The 20,228-nt window shown below is 40.0% G+C and overlaps 1 protein-coding gene across 1 annotated transcript; it reads left to right on the forward strand.

The window, feature by feature from the left end:
- Positions 1–1,819: 1,819 nt before the first annotated feature.
- On the forward strand, positions 1,820–16,063 carry atf7a (activating transcription factor 7a). The gene is made up of 12 exons (XM_077723749.1): positions 1,820–1,879; positions 6,816–6,887; positions 9,684–9,777; positions 9,897–10,016; positions 11,052–11,230; positions 11,289–11,437; positions 12,175–12,268; positions 12,353–12,472; positions 13,367–13,516; positions 13,700–13,888; positions 14,415–14,520; positions 14,874–16,063. The coding sequence occupies exons 2-12, from the start codon at positions 6,840–6,842 to the stop codon at positions 15,095–15,097; spliced, it is 1,473 nt and encodes a 490-aa protein (XP_077579875.1). The 5' UTR covers positions 1,820–1,879; positions 6,816–6,839; the 3' UTR covers positions 15,098–16,063.
- The last annotated feature ends 4,165 nt before the right edge of the window (positions 16,064–20,228 follow it).

Below are 20,228 nucleotides of genomic sequence, written 5' to 3' on the forward strand. Positions count from 1 at the left end.
AAACCCTATTACTGCTATTGATAGAAATATCCATTTTAATTGGGGCTCTTCCAGTTCAAATGAATATGACATCTATCGTCGTCAATGATACTGAAATACATATGATCAACCATTCACCATGAGCCAACAGCACTAACGTAATTGGCCAAACCAGATTGCGTGAAATCGGCTGTATAGTTGTGACGTCAAACGGCTATAGTTCTTAAAAGCGTATCACCAACTTTTTAACCTTTTCACTTTAAAGTATGTATACCTTCTTTGGTTTGGGTCACACTTTGGTCAAAAAATTGACCGGAAGTGAACGTCACATTAAAAACAACACCATACACTATTACGTCCTTCTTAAATCTCGTTTTATGGTCGCTGTAATGGATAGGTGAGGAAAAAAAGTACAAAGCGGAGTAAAACCAATACAAAACCACCCGAACAATTGTTTGGAATGAACTCGTTGCATCAGCACCTCACGCATCATTTAGACTTTAAGAGGTCATTTTAGTGTGGGTGCGGTTATAATGTGAACGTGCTCCACGTGCTTGGAAGACACTGTAAGGGGATTTAAGGGGTACCTTGATGTGGACTAAGCCTCGGCGAATCAAATCAAATGATGTAAGGTTTACATCAACAAGATGGAGTTAGGTCACACTCCACGTGCGTGCGCTCTTAGTTACTTCTGTAGTTGCCTTTTAAGTCTTTGACGTCCCCCTAAAAAGCCTATATTGTACAGACCAAGTGAATCAAAGCAGCCCCGGACGCGAATTATCGGATTGACCCCGCCCCCTTTACATTGCCACTTTTTTTCGTTATGTGTGTCTTTGATGTTTTTTTTTCTTTTTTGGGGGAGTGATAAATAAATGGAGTATAGATCAAAAGATTGCAGCAAACGTCATAATAGCCCTTGGGAGCCGCACCCGCAGCTTCGGCGTCACACAGACAAAAGCAGAATCCACCTTGGAAGAGCGAAAATGTTGATGGGAGCTATCTACAAAATATTTTCTTCCAACCCACTGTGAAAATAACTCGCGTGTCTGGACACACTCCACAGGTAAATAAATCCAAGTGTCGGCTAGTTTTATTTATTTGTTTTTCTCATTAGTTATACAGATCATCCATTACTTGATTGTAATTCCCAGTCGCAATTGACTCAACACGCGCACAAACACGCACGCATCGCGCGCAAATATATGTACAATTCGCCATTCACTTCAAAATAAACTTTTGTTTTGCTATTGAAAGCGAAAAAAGACTATTAGATACAAAACTAATTGGATTTACTTTTTGGCATTGAAGTATCACAGCCCTATTACTGATAATAAAAAAGAAATGATTTGAAACAACTCAACTTTTTCTGCCATTTTTGAAAATCAAAGACATGTTTCCAATGTGTTTTCTGTCATCAAATGGCATGGATTTTAAGTTCATTTGACACCCCGTGCATGGATAATGTCACAAAAATGTACTGTCTTACTAAAGTAATTTATAAACTATCAATATATCATTATATATCACTGTATGATTATGATACATTTGCCCGAATTACTACTAAGGTTTTTAATGTAATATATAAATTGCAATCGACCAAATGTTTTTTATTACACTTCAATATATACAATTTCCATCTTACTACCACAAGTGACTGAGTTAGTGAACTGAAGGTAACTTTTCAATAGATGTCCTTGAAATGTTTAACATTACGTTTTTTTCGGTGAATACTGCTTTTTATTTGATATAAATGTGTAAAATGACGACAAGACATTAAAAAGAGCGCTTATCGGTCGAATATTAGTGTTGTCAATTTGTGCGTTTAACTTGAGATCTCGCGATAACTCGTTGTCGAGGGGAGTGTCAAATTCCAGAAGAGGAAAAGAGAGAGCCCGAAAGAGTGAGTTTGCAAACACTTTTTAAACATTTGAATTCAACGTAAACTTGCCCTCGGTGTTACCACGTGCTAATGTAGCATTCTGCACGATAGTTTTATGCCGTGTCGGTGTTTTTAAAGTTTACGTCAATCGCCGTGACTGCTCCAACCTCTTAATCGGACTTGCTTTGAACTCAAATGTCAGTCTGCTAACAGTCTCCTGCTATGTTATTTTCCCTGACTTTGTTCAACCTGATCGCCTGTAAAGTGTGTCTTATAAGTCGGCGACGTGTCCATTAGGGTTTGTTAACCTTCGGGCTCATGAGAGAAATGGATAATAACGGTGTTATTCGCCGCGCCGTGCGCGCGCTCGGCCTGTCGTTAACGCTAGCACAGCAGTTAGCCATTACTTGTGTTTTTTTCTTTTTTTTTTGTCTCGTGGATACAAAAATGGATTTCGGGACTTTTAGCCAATGAGATTCTTCAAAATGAGGCGAGTGACAGCATCGCCGGCTTTGATTGCTTTACATGTTATTGATTGACGTGCGCTCAAGCCAATCCAAGAGGGTATTGGTTTGCCGTCTTACGGTAAAAGGCGGGGCAAGTTTTGCCTGAAATTGATGGAGGCAGAAACTATTCGGCGCGGTTGCCACAAGATTTTTATTATGCATGATTCGGTTTCCCGAGCGTATAAAATGTCAGAAAAAAATATAATTTCGTCTTTGCTGCTATTTCATGAATATGGTGGTTTGCAAGTACGGTCCTGCAACTCGCCCCGCGTCATGATAAGTTTAGTATTGATACCTGAGCTGCCGAATGCCTCGGGATTCAAAGCATATATGTATTTCAACGCCTTCACATGGAATGTAGGTCATGTGTCCGGCCCACTTTTTAAATTCCAGAGATGGGTAATACATTTACTCTCCATAAAGTGACATTTTAACTACTCATGCACGATTTTTTTTCACCCTCAAGGAGTACTATTGATGGAAATAGACGTCCAATTCATTTTGACTTGGAGGGGTGAAAGATGTGCATTCACTGCCAGTCCTTCATGTTTTGTTGAATTGGACGTCTATTGCCGTCAATGGAATACAATGAGTTAAATATTTTGAAAAATAACCCTACCCTTATTTTGGAGGATTTCTGTAATTATTCGTTTAGATTTAATTAAATTAGCTTTTATTAAAGTTGTGTTATTATATTCATGTATTTATAATTACATAATATAAAAGTAGGGGCGGCCCACTGGAGCGAGTGGTTAGCGCGTCAGCCTCACAGCGCTGGGGTCCACTTGTGTGGAGTTTGCATGTTCTCCCCGTGCCTGCGTGGGTTTCTTCCGGGTACTCCGGCTTCCTTCTTCTTGTGCCCTGTGATTGGATGGCCACCGATTCAGGTTGTCCCCCGCCTCTGGCTTGTAGTCAGCTGGAATAGGCTCCAGCACCCCCGCAACGCTAATGAGGTTAAAGCGGTTCAGAAAATGAGATGAGAATATAAAAGTAACAAAATACTGAAAAATTATATACAAAATGATTGATAAAATGCAGACATGATGGTGGAGTGTTAAAGACGTATGCCCCACAGTGTTTATTTATATTAGGGGTTAAACTTTGGTGGGTTCAGGCTTTTCTGGGTTGTGTTTGGGGCCTGCTTGGGTTTTCTCTGGGTACACCAGTTTCCTCCCGTATCCCAAAAATGTGTATAGAAGGCTGGTCAATTCATATATTTAACCATGTGCAATATTTTTATGGGTGTACCAAAGTATAGGATTTACCAGTGTACATTCATCAATACTTGTAGATTTCATATTGGAAAAATAACCTGTTGCTTTATTTGTATTGCACTGCCTGATAGGATCACATAGTGTGAATGTAACATTTAGAACAGTTAGGTATTGGATTTCATTTGTTCCAATGAGCAAATTTCAGGTCTGCCTGTTACAAAAATACATGTACACGCCCAGCTTAGAAGGTCGTAACCCACATTAACAGCACCTCTGGACCCAACAGTGGATCTACAGTCGACTTTTGTTCTTCCAACCATCTCGTCCACATTCTTTTCTTTTTGTCAGGGTCCCCCCTATCTATCTATCCCCTGGCAATCAGAGCCTCCGATTCCAACGTCATGGCTGCAGCGTGATCTATTAATACGGTTTGTTTAGTCAGTTTCCTAGCAAGCCACATCAAACACTGGGTGGCTGTGGCTGCTTATAGCTGAGACTTGTTCCCTTACACCTGCTGAGTTGGAGAAACCCAAGTTCAACGGCGGGAGCTTGGCTGCAGCTCAGTCGGAAGGAGAAAAAATTGCTCCCTCAAGATTTCCATGTCACCTTGAAGATGAAAATAGGAACACTTGAAATTCAATATTCAAATCTCATTCTATCTCATTTTCTGAACCGCTTCATCCTCACTAGGGTCGCAGGGGGTGCTGGAGCCTATCCAAACTGACTCCCAGCTGAATCGGTGGCCAGCCGATCTGAAAATAGGAACACTTGAAATTCAATATTCAAATCTCATTCTATCTCATTTTCTGAACCGCTTCATCCTCACTAGGGTCGCAGGGGGTGCTGGAGCCTATCCAAACTGACTCCCAGCTGAATCGGTGGCCAGCCGATCGCAAGGCACATGGAGACGGACAACCATGCACACTCACACCCATACCTAGGGACAATTCTGAGTCTCCAATTAGCCTACCATGCATGTTTTTAGAATGTAGGAGGAAACAATGTTTATTTTCCAGGAGCCTTTGTCAGATTTCTCACCAAACTGCTCATTCCGACGCAGCAATTGTGTGTTCTTATAGATACAGGTAATAGAACTCTTATTCTTATTCTGCTGGTCCACTCTGCTGGTCACTTAAGGTTCATCCGTATTTTTTTAGGCCATCCAAAGGGAGGGCTCAAGGTCTCACTTGTTTTGTTCTTTTTGTTTTTGGTCAGGACACTAACTAAAACTGTTACTGCTCATTTATCAGTGCATGGGTCGAAATGATAAATATTGTATCAGGCCTGATTCATTGGATTAATCGAGGACTCATTGTTGCTTGGAAGTTCCTACTTGACCAGTAGATGGCATGCCCACTCTTCAGATTTGCCAATTTATTCTTGCTTGTAGTTTCTCTTTAGCCATATCTGATGAGGCTTTAAGGGAGAGAGACAGGTGGTCATAGTTCATTTAATCTTGCTTCAAAAACTCTGTCTTTTTAGACTTTCATTCTGAAGGTGCACCAAAAACTCAAATGTAACATTTCATGTCAGTGCTAGCCCAGTTCGTGTCTTCTCCTTCCAAAATGTAAATGTGTTGACTCCCACTGGCGGTGCACACCCTCGGTCTAACGAGCACGAAACAGTCCCGTGTGCACACCGCTTACTGCCCAAATAGATTCAGCCGATTGGAAGAGCTTTGTGAGGGCCCTGACACCAATATGCCGAAGAAACAAGACTCGCTTGTTGCACAGCAAAATTGTGGTGGTGGGGGGTGGGGGGTAGTTGGAGATGAGTTCAGAAGGGTTTTTGTGTGCCGTAGAAACGGACATATAGACAACCATAAAATACTTAGAAGAATGTCTTGTAGATTTCTCAGGCTACTTACTGACGATAGAGGCAGACCAATGCTTTATAATTGCTTGCAGATGATGGAAGATGGATGCTACATTGCTGCTCGAAAGGGGCGCGGCTTTACTAAATAATGCTCCTCCCCAGTGGCTCACAGTTTTTATTGTTTTTGAGTGTTTTTGGTAGTTTGTATGTAATTTTTCAACTTATAAAGGAGGACATTTTGGTGATGAGTTATCAACAGCTATTATATTGGAGAACATTGTCGTAAAAAAAAAAGATAAATTGAACGATTAGCCGACAAAATCCTCCATATTTATTTTTTTAGCCATGTATACTTTTGCGTTTTGCCTTTTTAATGAATGTGATGACGCATGCAAATGATTTTAAAAGTGTTTTTAGTGGAAAAGACAATAAAGTGGGATATATGTCACTTAAACTATACATTGAAAACATAAAGGGGTTGTTGGATACTATTGTGAAATATAGTTAATGTATTTTTTTTTCCGATCGGTGCAACTACCGTCTACTGTATATTTTGTGCATGCCACACAATGAATCACACACACTATTCACACAAATGTAAGAATTCAAAGACCTAAAAAAATTGGCAAAAGAGTTGCCTCGTCAAAAGCTTGCCGTTCAATTCTGCCTTCCTTCAGTGTAAAATAATCGCCAAGTCAAAAGCAATAATCTTCAAAAAAAAAAAAAGGGGAAAGTTCTTTACTTATGCCTTGGGAGTTTGAATCTGGGCTCCAGCTTCCGCATCAGAGGACAAAAGCTTGTCTTGTTAATAACAACATATGGGCATAAATCCTTAGTGATTAAAGTTGTGATACAAGATGGAGTTTGTTTCACTCTTTCAGAGCCATTCTTTCATTGTTTTCTTCTCCTGCCTGAGCGGAAACGGATCAGACGCTCTTTGTAGTATGACCAGTCAACGTTTTTGTGATATATGGAGTGCTTTTGACCATGCCCATTCCATTTTCTTATTCACAAAACCATAAATGCTCCCAAAAGCTTGTTTTTTTTGCACCTGATGGGTAACTCTAGTTCAATAGTTGCCCTCCATTAAAGTTCAACTGCCGGTACTACTAGTCAGATAAGCACCAGCTGGATATAAAAAAAAAAAAATGGGAGTGAGAAAAATAGAGGAGGCGGGGTTACAAAGCAGATGGGACAGAAGATGAGAAAGCGTGAGATGTCGCTAGGCTGTCTCGTCATTGGCCGGGCAGAAACCCCCACGTGTGCAGGAAATATCACCAGGGAAACTTGCTTGCGCTGCCTGGCTGTGCTTTTTTCCCTTCTCCATGGCAGGGGTTATTTTTAAATAGCCTCCCGCTCAGACTAAAGACGCATCAAGCGAGAAACCGCCTAGTTATGTTCTCCTTTTCTCCTCTCCCACAGTCACATTGCAAGCTCCTTGCAAAAATGGGCGACGAACGACCTTTTGTGTGCCACGCTCCTGGCTGCGGACAGGTAAGTTGACTCTCTTCTACTTTCGCCATTTCTGCCATTTATGTGTGTACAAAGATGCTCGCCTTGTGGGGGACAGCGGCGTCTGTCTCCTCTCGTGGTGAGTCAGTCAGTTGGGAGGCCTTCGTGAGTAAGCACAGTTATACTGTTTCAACCTGTCGGAACGTCTGCGGAGTGACTCACTTCACTTTACGAGGGATTCTAAAGAAGGCTTTGTGGGAAATTAGCTCTTGAAAGTGATTGGATTGAAAACAGATCAGAGGCAGGAGAATGTAATAGACACAAGTTTTTTCTCAATTGAATGAATGACTTTTTGTCGTTGTTTGCTATAAAAGGACATTGGATACTGACCGAGGGGACTTGTTTTTTTGGCACTCTCCTGTGATGTAAACACCATTATTCCTTTGACTTGCCTGATGCCAGCACTTGGTATGCAGCTGTGGAACTGAGACAAGTGGTTTCCTTTTAGTTGTCAACAATTGGATAGGCTGAAACAATATTTTCTAATATACAATCGAATCCAAAATAGTTACTCGTTAAGAATCTGACTTCGTCATTCTCTCTTTGTTGTGATGATTTATTATTGATCCTTTTAAAATGTTTTTGTTTTTTTAGCAATTCAAAGTTATTGCAGATTAGATATCGATGTGACACTTGAAAAAGATTAACAAGCAAAAGAGTACCTGTTGTATCTTACTTTGAAAATTATAGCAGTTTTGAAATCAGTAAGTTTTACTGTAACAGTTAAAAAATATGCAACAGAAAAGGGAAAAATAAGCATTGGCCAGTCTTTAACCAGTAATTAACCATGCATTCTTTCCCTGTTGGTTTGCTACTTATCAAAGGTTCAATATTAAATGTCCATTGATCCGGTGAATTATTTTTCCAATTAATTTAATCAAAAGGTGTGTCGACAGGATTCCTATCAAAGAGTTTTGTGTTCTTATGGCAATGCAGTTAAATTAAAGATAAAACCCTTTTAACAATGAATGGGGCTCTATGTCAAAATTTGGGGGTCAAGAACAATTATAAGATTCAAATTAGACAGGACACATTGTTGTCATGGATTATCTGGAGATCCTGTTTTGCTCATAATAGCTTCTCAAAACTATTCATACATTCATTCATTTCTTGAGTCTATCCCAGCTGACTCCCAGCTGAATCGGTGGCCAGCCAATTGCAGGGCAGGAGGAGATAGACAACCATGCGCACTCACACTCATACCTAGGCACACTTTAGAGTGTCCAACCAGCCTACCATGCATGTTTTTGGAATGTGGAAGGAAACCGGAGTACCCAGAGAAAACCCACACTGGAGAACATGTAAACTCCTCACAGTTGGACTGAGATGGATTTGAACCCAGGACCACAGAACTGTGAGGCCGATGCGTAACCACTAAGCAGCTTGGCCGGCGTTTCCCATTCTATTGGAATTTATTAATCAGGGCACGCAAACTAGTTTTACAATCTCTTTTCGAATCAATATCTTTTAAAAATGTTATATCTTGTGCATATATAATGTGAAATAGACCATTTGGCACCATTTTCAGATTTAATTAAATTGCCCCCCGAAAAAGAGCTTCTGTCAAACAAATGTTCACTTCCAAGTAACACCTGTACAAGATGCACTATTGCTCTTTTGTCTAACACGTCTTTCCTGTAATAAATCTCTAACCAATTTGTCTATATCAAAATAGTTGTTGTTAAATTTGATCATTAACTACTTGTTGCTTGAATTTCAAATTTCATAAAACATGCCGTAAGATTCAATAACATGACCACAGAATGTACTATAATTTGTGCCCCACTACCATTCTACGCAGTATTTATTTATTTTTTTTTTACCCGGAAAGCCTGAATCACTGCCGTCATATTTTACTTCTGCCTTTGCTCTTCGTTTTCCTTTCACGAGCTAACGACAGAAACAACAACAACAACTGCATACCACCCTAACCCCCCACCTTCCCCTTTCCATGCCGGCCAGTATTTTTTTTTATGTGAGTCGTGGTAACCTTATATGCCAGTACCTCCTGCATGGTGATTAGTGTGTTAGTTTCCTCAGCAAGACTCTGCAAACAACGTGGAGTTCTTCGGGTAATGTGGCCTAGCTGTCCTAAAAATAATGCCCACCCTCCCACGCAAACACACACACTCACATACACACACACACTCACGCACACACTCACACCCTCGCACACACTTGACGGTATTTCCACTTCACTCATGGCAGCATTTGCAACTGCAACACGGCACCCTTAAAATAGGATGCAGCCAATAGCAACGAGCCTGGTGCCATAGCTAAGATTATTCTTCCTACACGGCTGATGAATTCACGTGGGCACCTCTCCACAAAACTAGCGTATGACTTTCTCAAGTGCCAAATGAACTAAAGAAACAACAACAAAAAATCAACAGCTACAGTATTTTGATAATCGATCGTTTGGAGACCTTCATAACAAAAAAATGTTAAGAAGTTAAGTTCTCCCTGGGCCTGCGTGGGTTCCCTCCAGGTATTCCGGTTTCCCAAAACATGCATTGTAGGCTGATTGGACACCCTAAATTGCCCCTAGGTATGGGTGTGAGTGTGCATGGTTGTCCGGCTCCTTGTTCCCTGTTATTGGCTAGCCACCAATGGTTCGCTAACGATTTTTATGGTGTCAGCCAAGATATCTGAACACGAGCTGTGGAAAAAAACGACGTAGGAAAATCTATTGGAGACATCCTGACATCCTTTAGCTATACATTATGTAAATTAACTCCATCCTTTGTCCTTTTTTTCTCTTCTTCTTCGCATCACCAGAGATTTACCAATGAAGACCACTTGGCCGTACACAAACACAAGCATGAGATGACATTAAAGTTTGCACCCAGGACAGACTCAGTCATTATTGCAGGTAATAATCTAACTATTCATTAAATAACAACTAGTATTCCACTATGTTTATAGTTGTGTTTGTATCTACAGTGACTAAGCGTGAAAGGTTTACTTTGTTTTTCTTTTTCTTTTTTCAAGACCAAACGCCCACTCCAACTCGTTTTCTAAAAAACTGTGAGGAGGTCGGTCTGTTCAATGATCTGGCCAACTCCTTTGAACAAGATGATGATGACAACAAGCGTGTTAAGAACTCTGTAAGATGTTTTTTTTGGTTTTGCTTTGTCTTGATATAATATATTGGCAAGTGCAAATGTTGTGATGTCTTTATCCGTCCCACAAATACAACGTTTATATGTCATTATTCACTTTATGTCCAAAAAGCGTCCTTGAAGTGACACGCGTGCACACAAAAGTACGTTGTCGGCTGAGGCACATGCTTATATAACACGATGTTGACTCAAGCGTATGTGGAAAAAATACGATGTCACGTGGCACATTGTTTACGGAAATAAATGTGCTCCCACTTGAAGGTCCGCGTCAGAATTATTCTATTACAACTTGCTTGCACGAGGAGATTGAAATTGTCAAATACAAATTTAAATAATGAAACATTAGAAGCTGTATAATCAACAGCTACCACAGATCCAACAATTCCTTGATTAATTGAAATTGCTATGCTAATCAAATGAACATTTAGAGACATTGTTCAACTTTAAATTGTCCAAATCCTAATAATTTCAGCCTCTCGACAATTTTCAAATTGGTTTATTGACCAAACAAAAAGAAAACGGATAATTATCGACAGTATAACTAATTACAAGGAATTAAAACAGTGAATTTCAGCTTTAGCAGCTGTCAACAAATGTTTACACATGCTAGAAATACGTCACACCAGACCCCACTTGAAGTCCATGTGCTCTTTTCTTCTTTTTCTTATGTTGTCATAAAAACAGAAACAGGGGTGTTCAATGTGTTGACATCGTACAAGTAGACGGCCAACCTACTATTTTCCATTTGATCCAGTTTATTGGTTTTCTTTATTAGGCTATTGGCTTGTCTGCAGCCAACCTGCTCACGGGATAAAGCCACTCTTATTGGTGGTCTCGTTGGTCGCAAACAATGCAGGTGGCTGCCGTTGCTCAATCTCACGTGGGGTATATCCACAAACATAACTGCTTAGCTTTGTCGGTGGCCCAGAAATAGGTAGATGGTGGGAGATCTGTTCACTTAAAAGTAGATTTTGAAGCAAACAAGTTAGGGCACCCCTGATATCCAGAGTATTTATCTCTTCTTGTCGATGTCCTCAGCTCCCTGCCCCCTCTTCAGTGGCTTTGGACATGAGCTTGCAGACACCGTCAGATGTGAAGGTTAAAGAGGAGGGACCTCTTGAGGTTGACTCCTCGCCACCAGACAGTCCTGACTCTCTCTCTCCAAGACCAGAGAGCAGAAATGAGACCTTTGTCAGGGGGAAGGTAAGATGCAAGTTTTGTCATTCTAAAGAAGAGCCACCTACTAATGATATTGTCACAGGACATGCCACCAAGGAGTTCTGCCCCGACTCCCACCATTGTACGACCAGGTTCCCTTCCCCTGCACTTGGGCTTTGACAGCCTTCAGCCCACCATGCCGTCGCCCACATCTGTTATCACACAGGCACCACCTTCTAATCGCACTTTGGGGTGAGTCAACGTGAACCTTTTTCGGCCTCCTGGGGAAAAAAAACATTAGTTCAAGTATTGTAATCGCAAAATTCATAGCCAAAATACTGTCTAAAACTTTTTGCACGGCAACACGCTCGTTTCATAAACAAATTTAAATGAACTTGGATTACGATGCAGACATAAAATAAGTTTAATCTAACCTTACACTAAATTTAATTCTAATTTTGCATTTAAGTTTGATACCTTTCTTCTCCCGGGTTGGCTGTATTTGCCCCGCCTCCACCCTGACTTTCACTATCGATGGGCTGTTTGCTTTTGTATTCCATTCAAAATATTCCGCAAATGATGCACGCGAATACCCTCACAATAGAATAACGCACGGCCACTTGGCAATGAGAAGTGATATATACTCCTCGTACTAGCGATCGCTACGTCATTCGCGCTGAGTGATGGGGGGGAAAAACACTGAAAAAATTGCAACGCTCCACCCAGTGCTCTTGGATATCTGTTATACACGAAAGAGATGCAGCAAAAAAGACAGTGTGCTAAAATCATAAACCGCATATCTTGGCCACCTGGCTTTCTCCTATCTCTAAATTTGCCTCGTATCTAGAGATCATTATTTGCTCGAAATTGTACTCGTATCTCGAATTGCTCGTATGTCGGGGTGCTCGTATGTCGAGGTACCACTGTATACAGTATATAAAAACTTGGAGCTTTGTCACGCACACAATAACCTCTGTAATTCTTTCTAGTTCGCCAACAAGCCACTACTCCATGATGATGCTCCCCACGGGTCAGGCGGTGCCAGTCCTCCCAGGTCCAGTTCAGATGCAATCTGTCATCAGTGTAAGGCCTGCACAACAAAATACTTTTTAGAAAGATCTATTTTCCAGTCATTTCAGTATGTGGTGTATTTCTTGTATTCCTAAGCTTGCTCGACCCATGTGCATGGTACCAAACATTCCGGGAATCCCTGGTCCTCCTCTTGGAAATAGTAGCAGCGGTTCAAACTCCCCCTCTGGGTATAGCATCCACTCCGAGGCCAAGATGGTGAGTGCTTGATTAGCTATCCGTAACTCCATCACTGTTTTTTTCCTCATCTATAGGCCTTTTTTTGGTCTCCATCTTTACCCTGTAGTCACCCACTGCCTTCCTTTTCGCTCAATTATTTAGTCATATGATGTTTTGGGTTTGCACTGAACCCATGAGAGCCAAAAATACTATTTTACTATGCATAACAGACCGAGTGCAACAAATGCATGGAACTAAAGCAGAAACCAATTTTAGTTTCAATATTACATCATAAAACGTGTAATAGTATGCAAATTTTAAACATTACAAACTGCCACAGCTGCCAGAGGTCCAACAATTCATTGAGTAATTGAACTGGTTTTGCTAATCAAATGAACATTTTAGAGGGATTGTTTATCTTTAAATTATCCAAATACTCAGACTTTTAGCATCTATTGAGAAAATATACTGAAGTCTCAGTTCTCCAAGTAAACATTTATTGTATACTATTACACTATAAACACATTTTAAACTGGTTTATTCATTAAATTAAATTGTATAATTCTGCAGGATGCCACCTTTCCTTCAAGCGCCAAATTCTGTCTTCACTGGTCCTTTTTGCAACCAATTTTGAAGGACTTTATAACAGGAGGCATTTATCACCAGAAAGTACTTACTACAGTGCATTTGAATAGTGTAGGCATTTTTGGGGGGCACCTACACATTTGATGGAATTCAGGATTTAGAATATTTTTTGCCAGGTTGACAAATGAGGCCAAACATGCTGACTGTAAGCATTGGCCCAATGGTCTCTCTGTCTGTCTGTCTGTCTGTCTGATTCCCCCATTTCTTGCTGATGTAGGAATTGATTTTTTTTTTAGCTTGGCCAGGTCCTATCAAAGTCTCCCTTCTGATTGATGCCTTTTTCTCTAGCGTCTGAAGGCAACGCTATCCCAGCACAGCCCAACAGGACACAGCATCGGCATGATGGCCATGAGTAACAGTCCCATGGTGCCTCAGAGAGCGGAACAGAGCCAATTCCTTGTCCAACAGCCAGATGCTCAATCCCCTTCGCAGCCTCAGGTAAATGGCATTGACTGTCACCCACTACTTACAGATACACTGCAAGTTTGCTCACTTGCCTTGACCAGCATGTAATAAGCATTTAAATATCATTTGTTGGTACGTGACAAGCATTTAGTTGCTAACAAGTCGGTAGCCAGCAAACTGTATCTGCATGTACTCCACCTTCCCCACCATCCGCAGGTATCTCCAGCACAGCCAACGGGTGGGCGTCGACGACGAACGGGAGAAGATGACCCAGACGAGCGACGGCAGCGCTTCCTCGAGAGGAACCGGGCGGCAGCGTCACGATGCAGGCAAAAACGCAAACTGTGGGTCAACTCCCTGGAGAAAAAGGCAGAGGAACTCAGCAGCATGAACATCTCACTCTCAGTACGTCAACGTAGAAGAGGAGTAATATCTATGATGTACCTAGACTTCTATCAAAGAAAAAAAATCCATTCAATCCACCCTCATTTGGCTATATATACAATTTAGATTGTTCGCCTAACCTAGTTAACTCCAGGCACCAGGTGGGGGCCACCTTGAATCGGTGGGAAGGCGATCGCAAGGGCACAAGAAGCTGAACAAACATTCGCGCTCAGACTCGTACCTAGGGGCATTTTAGAGTTTTCAACCAGCCTAGCCTGGATGTTTTTGAGATGTGGGTGGAAAGTGGAGTACCTGGGTAAAACCCCACTTAACCTGGGATCGAACCCATGACCCTAGAACTGCGAGGCCGCCGCACAATCCACTCTCCGCCGGGCTGCATTTAATCAGGGCTAACTAATTATAGAGAAAAATAGGAAAAAAAATTACAGAGGTGGCCCGATGGCTGTGGTGGTTAACACAATCCACTCACAATTCTGTTCTAATGTGGAGTCTTATATTGATTTTTTCTCAAATGTATGTTGTCCAGAACGAGGTGTCTCTGTTGAGAAACGAGGTGGCTCACTTGAAGCAGCTTTTGTTGGCGCACAAGGACTGTCCTGTCACCACCTTGCAGAAGAAATCCTCTTACCTGGGTGAGCAACCAAGCAATTCATGAGACTTTGGTAAAGAGACACTTGTTACAAAACAGTGCTACTGCCATCTACATGGGTTTTTTCGGATTATTTTAGTACCACCATAAGATAACCCCATAGGGCCCCCCTTAAAAATATAAATGAATCAAATACCCTCACAGATCATATTCTTTTTACTCTCCTTGCGTTATGGTGGTAACATAGCCTTAAATTTGACAATAGAGAGGTGTTCAAGAGAATTTGGACATGTATTGCTGTCAATCGCAGTCAATGAGGTGTCTTTCATGTTGACTAGTGTGTGGTATTTTGCTTTTCCACCAGCTTCAAGTACAAATATGGTGTCTCGTTAACAGTCGCTGTCGACGACAACATGAAAGAGACCCCGGAGACGACAGGTTCCCTCGCGCCAGTGATCCAACATGGCCTCTCGGCCAATCACAACGGCCTAAACTCGAGAGCGGCGGCAGAGGCCATGGCCATGTCTGTGCTGGCCGGATTGGGACACCAACAGAGCCTCGAGAGCGGAGCCTCTCACATCATCATGGCGGCGGCGCATTCGCACTCCGCTGCCAGATGATGAGCGAGCCATGTCTCCATGCTTTTTGTTTTTCTTTTTGTGTGAAGAACAACTTAGTCTCCACAGCCCCTTCAAGTCCCCACCATGCTGTGGCCTGGAGCTCAGTAGCATCAGCCTTCTGGAAATGGACTGAAACTTTTGGAGAGTGCTTCCTGTTCACTTTGCCATAGATGACAGGGGCTGGACTCCCCGTTTTGCGCATTGTGCCTCCTCCACGCCCCCCTCCCTCACTCAATATTTCATATGTACGACGACTCTTACAGACAACAACACTTGGGCCTTTTCGGCTGGATTTACACAGCACGTTTAAGTGCCCGCTAAGGTGGGTCGTGGCCGGCCGTACAGGACTCTGACTTTGCAGGGCTGCTATATCACTCAACCTTTGGGGAACAAAGGACTTGAAGATGGATCATTTGTGGCTGGTGCAGTGCACTTGAGTCCATGCCTTTGTGATGTTTGATCAGAAGGACACTAAGTGATTATGTAGTCTACTATGTTGGCATTTCGCAGTAGACTACATGCCAGATTTTTAGACGTGTCTTTCGCTTCACAAATCCTATATAATAGGGCAGCGTTGTTTTTTTTTTTTTTTTTTTTTTTTTACCGAGCACCTAAAACAAGTGCTTTCAGTGAGCTTCCCAAAACTTCAAAACTGTTTTGAAAGGGCGTCATATCTCATTTTCATTTTATAAGAAGCATCTGCTTTTTTGGTGTTATGCCTCCAAAATGTTTAGTTTGCCTGGACAAACAAAATTTGTATATGCTCTATGAAACAACTCTAAAGTATTTACAAATTCTATTCTATCCCTTCATTTTAGATCTACACATGCACTACATTATGTGGCCCCGTCTACATTATTATTATTATTATTTTTTTAAATTCCGCCAAGATACACCGTTTTAGGAGAATATTAATAACCGGAACGCCAAGTGAGAACCTTTGAGAAAAAAAAAAAAAATATATATATAAAAATATATATCTATATATATATATATATATATGTATATATATGTATGCATGTATGTGCGTATGTATATATATATATATATATATATATATATATATATATATATATATATATATATATATATATATATATAAATATATATATATATATATATATATATATATATATATATATATACACACACATACACATACATACATATATACACATATATATTTGCATACATACATAAATGTTTCTTTTTATCGCAGTGAAAACAATTGGGCACTTAAAGCAGCGTAGCAACAACAAGCGCCATTGCCATCTACTGTAAAGGATATGCAATTGCAATTAATTGTAGTACAACCAACAACAAAAAACATGCCGTTCCCGTCATCGGATCGCTCACTCAGGAGGTCGCGCTACACTATTTGGGGAGCACCAGTACTAAGCCTTTCCAAAGTCCTGTCTTGAACTGAAACAAAGACATGGAACAAATTAAAAGTAAAGAGGAGATGCAGGCCGTCTTGGCTTATACATTACAACACTCGCGTCATCCTGTCATCGAACAATATTCCTCAGAACGATTCAGTGTTTATGAGATCTGTTTCCTAAACAACTGCGGGTCTGTTTCCTTGTAGACCGGGCAACAGGCATGGGATTTGAAAGTCAAGTAGCCAAGCTGTGCCTTAACCATGCGGTCCAAATACCCCAAAGGCTTTATTCGGACTCGCGCATATGTGAGTTCATGCTTTTCTTCACAACCCAATTATGTCAAAAATTGGAACTGTGTCTTAACGTTTTCTGTGTAAATCAAGGGTTTTTACATACATACTGTACTTAGAAAAAAATGTGGCTTGTAATTGAAATACACCCAATTATTTGGAAAAGTGCTTTTTATGCCCCCTGATGTCAATTTTAAAATCAAACCTCATGTTAAACCCCCTTTATGAGACTTAAACTGTCAATGATATGACAAACTGTCAATGGTTCCATATGTAAGCCAACCAAGCGCTTTGCTTATTCCTCTTAGGTGATCGCTAGATGTATGCTTCTCTATAGGCCTACTTTTTTTGTGCAGCTCCTTTCTACAGTGTGTATATAAAACTGGCACGTTCTCCAAGTTGTGTACAAGACAACAGTTAGAATATTTAATGGTTTTTTAAAGTTAGCAATATAGCTTTTATCAGTTTTTTTTTTTTTTTTTTTTTTGCTTGAAGGGAATTTCCTCGCATCTTGGTAATACTTCCATATCAATGTGTGTGACTTGTGACTAACGTTGCACTGTAACTCAGGACGGTTGCACATTCTCGCTGCTCGGACGAATGGGATGCATCTTGCATGCTCCTCAACCCGAAAAGATAAAATCCAAAGCCATATAAGTATATGTAATATGACCACAACCACAAAAAAATGTTAAAGAATGTTTTTCTATTGGTTGACACGATGTTACTGCTTGAAATTGCACTTGTGGTGTCTAATCAGTTGGCCTTAAAATCATTTGTGCTTCCTCATATCCATTATAAACATTCTTTTATGGAAAGAAATGTATACTGAACAAGCATCCAAAGATTATAAATAAATATTTGTGATATACGCCATCTTTTCTACTATAGCTAAATATCATCTGGTGAAGAAATGGGACTACAACGTGCTAATATTTTTTTGTTTTAAAGTTATTTTTTATTCGCTTAGTATGGTCATATATTTGCAAAAACAAAAAGACATGAGAAAAATATATTAATTGTCTATTCATGTACTGATGCACTAAAACTGTTGCAGGAATGTCTTTGGTTTGGTTCATGCTGGTGTTTTTCAGGCTCTGATTTCAAATACTATATTTAAAATAACATTTTTCTTTTACATATGTAGTTTAAAAATGGGAGAATAGCTCCTTTCAAATTTGACTAATTTTAAAATGTGTCTGTGTGAATTATAAGTGTTCACATCTTGAGGAAGGAGGAAGGATTTTTTCCCCTCAATTTGGGCTCCATTTTCGTACACGGTGTACCTCGTCTTGGGCATAAAACGTTGCGTAATTAGATTTTCATTTTAGCGCAAAGTTGGCTGCACATTGGGTGAAATTTGGAAAATTATTCTGTGCCAAAATGGTGGGTTAGTAGTCTGTTTTTAATGGCACAGAAGTGGTAATCTAAGTTCCAGTTGCAATAAGGACTGTTTTATTAAGGGATCGAGACTTAGGGAGAACATGCCATGGGATAACACGCCATGGCACAGGTGAGGGTATTGGGGCACTCACACCAACGCGACTGACCTTCAATTAAGGGAAACAAATTTCTTCTTTCGTCTTGTCTAAGATGAACAGTAGAACAAAACTGGCCTGCTCTTAAAGGGTATGAGAAGAAGCCACCTTATTAGGTGTGAAGGGAGTCGGAGGTGCTGAAGCGCCCTGCAGTGCTGATTAGTCTTTCAAATTTACTGACTGGGCGTGTATCCAAAAATGACATTATTTCTGCCAGAGTACAACATGAACATGAAAATAGAGCCCTGAGTTATAGATGTGGTATTTTCCCCTAATTTACCAGTAATCTTGAGTTTTCAATTTAGTAATGTGTAATTTACATAGTTAAAGGAGCAGTTTTTCTGTATATGTTGCAGCAATTTTACAGGTAAAGCATACATTTTTGTTTTATAACACTCCCATGGTAGAGTGGTGATCTACTAGCGTGTCCTTGTACTGTAAATATATGTATCTTATGAAAATAGTTTTTTTCATGCATGTCCAAGTTGAGTACTATGAACACAAAGGGTTTACTGCATTTTTCCTAAAAGAAAAAAAAATGTGATTTCTGGTTTTCAGTTAGATTTGGTTTGCAAAACAATTCTGTTGTTTGTTTTCATTGTCAATTAGTTTTCAAATTCAGAAGCAGATCATATGCTGAGAATTTTAACAAAGAAAAAAAATAAAACATGTTTTATACTTTTTTTTCCAGTGTTCACATCTTAGTACTTTGGTTATTTATTCAGGTATTTCTGATTGCAAAAAGTCCTCAAAGTACAGCAAGTATTGATGATGCAAAATTATGAAGTGGTTAACATTGACATGTCAATTTATTAAATATATTGTCAAGGCCATATTTGCATACTCTATACAGTATTTTCTAAAACTATAATACACAAATAAAATCGAGCATACAATGTTCGATTGGTAACAAATCGTACTAAAATTTATTAAATTAATTTAAATTGAATTTTGAGAACCATTTTATAAATATGCATATAAGTATGCAGGAAAACCAGTCAAAAATTGTGCAATTCGTTAATAGCCTTATTGATATGATATTGTGGATTCAATGACTGTTACTGTAAGTACTTCCGGGTTATTTCGCTCGGCTAAACTTGTAAAGTTCCAAAAGCAAGGGGAATCCGAAGAGGGCCGAACTGGTGGAGGAGGCGACCAAGTCACGTTGCCACCAGCATCCCATGACTTTTTGCCATAATGCTACACTACCATTGCGGTCACGTGAGCCGTCGTTTCTCGTTCCGAAGTCAAGTCAGCCGTACTTCATTTTTGTTTGCCTTTTTCTTTCAGGTTTTACGGCAAAGAGGCAGGAAATGACTGGTGCGCGCATGAACTGGGGAAAAAAAACAACAACACGGCAACGTCACCAGCGAATTGAGAGCTTCGGACATTGAACTTCAGCATTAGTGTGAAGATTATGGAAATTAAAAATAAATAAATACATGTTATGTCGTTTTTTAGATATTAGATTCTTTAAAAGGGCATTCAGAGTTCGCCCAATTTCTTCAATAGCTCCCAGGCCTTTTAAACTCTTGACCCCAAATCAAGAAAAGTGATGGCTGATTACACCCTATATATCGTACACCTTTTGATTTCTTTAAAATGGCAAACTGATTTTTATTAAATGTTATTTCATTATCACATTATGTGTTCAATAGATCCCAGGCTGTTTGACCTATTGACTTCAAATTAGGACAAGTGATTTCTTCCAGTTTATCGTACATTTTTTTGTTTTTTCAATGACAAACTGCTTAAATTGATTATTAAATGTAGTATTACTATAATTAGAATCGAATAATTCCCAGGCCAGTTGACGTAATGACACCAAATCAACACGAGTGATTGGTGATTGCTTTTTGGTTAAAATAAATAAATAAAAATCAATAGCCTCATTTTATTTACTTGGTTTAAAGAATGACAC

Source organism: Stigmatopora nigra, chromosome 1, assembly GCF_051989575.1.
Source record: "Stigmatopora nigra isolate UIUO_SnigA chromosome 1, RoL_Snig_1.1, whole genome shotgun sequence".
Classification (NCBI taxonomy): domain Eukaryota; kingdom Metazoa; phylum Chordata; class Actinopteri; order Syngnathiformes; family Syngnathidae; genus Stigmatopora; species Stigmatopora nigra.

Coding starts and splice junctions, on each gene's coding strand:
- atf7a (XM_077723749.1), top strand. CDS start 6,840: ATGGGCGACGAACGACCTTTTGTGTGCCACGCTCCTGGCTGCGGACAG. Junction 11,231..11,288: donor AGACCTTTGTCAGGGGGAAG/GTAAGATGCAAG, acceptor ATATTGTCACAG/GACATGCCACCAAGGAGTTC. Junction 12,473..13,366: donor TCCACTCCGAGGCCAAGATG/GTGAGTGCTTGA, acceptor CTTTTTCTCTAG/CGTCTGAAGGCAACGCTATC.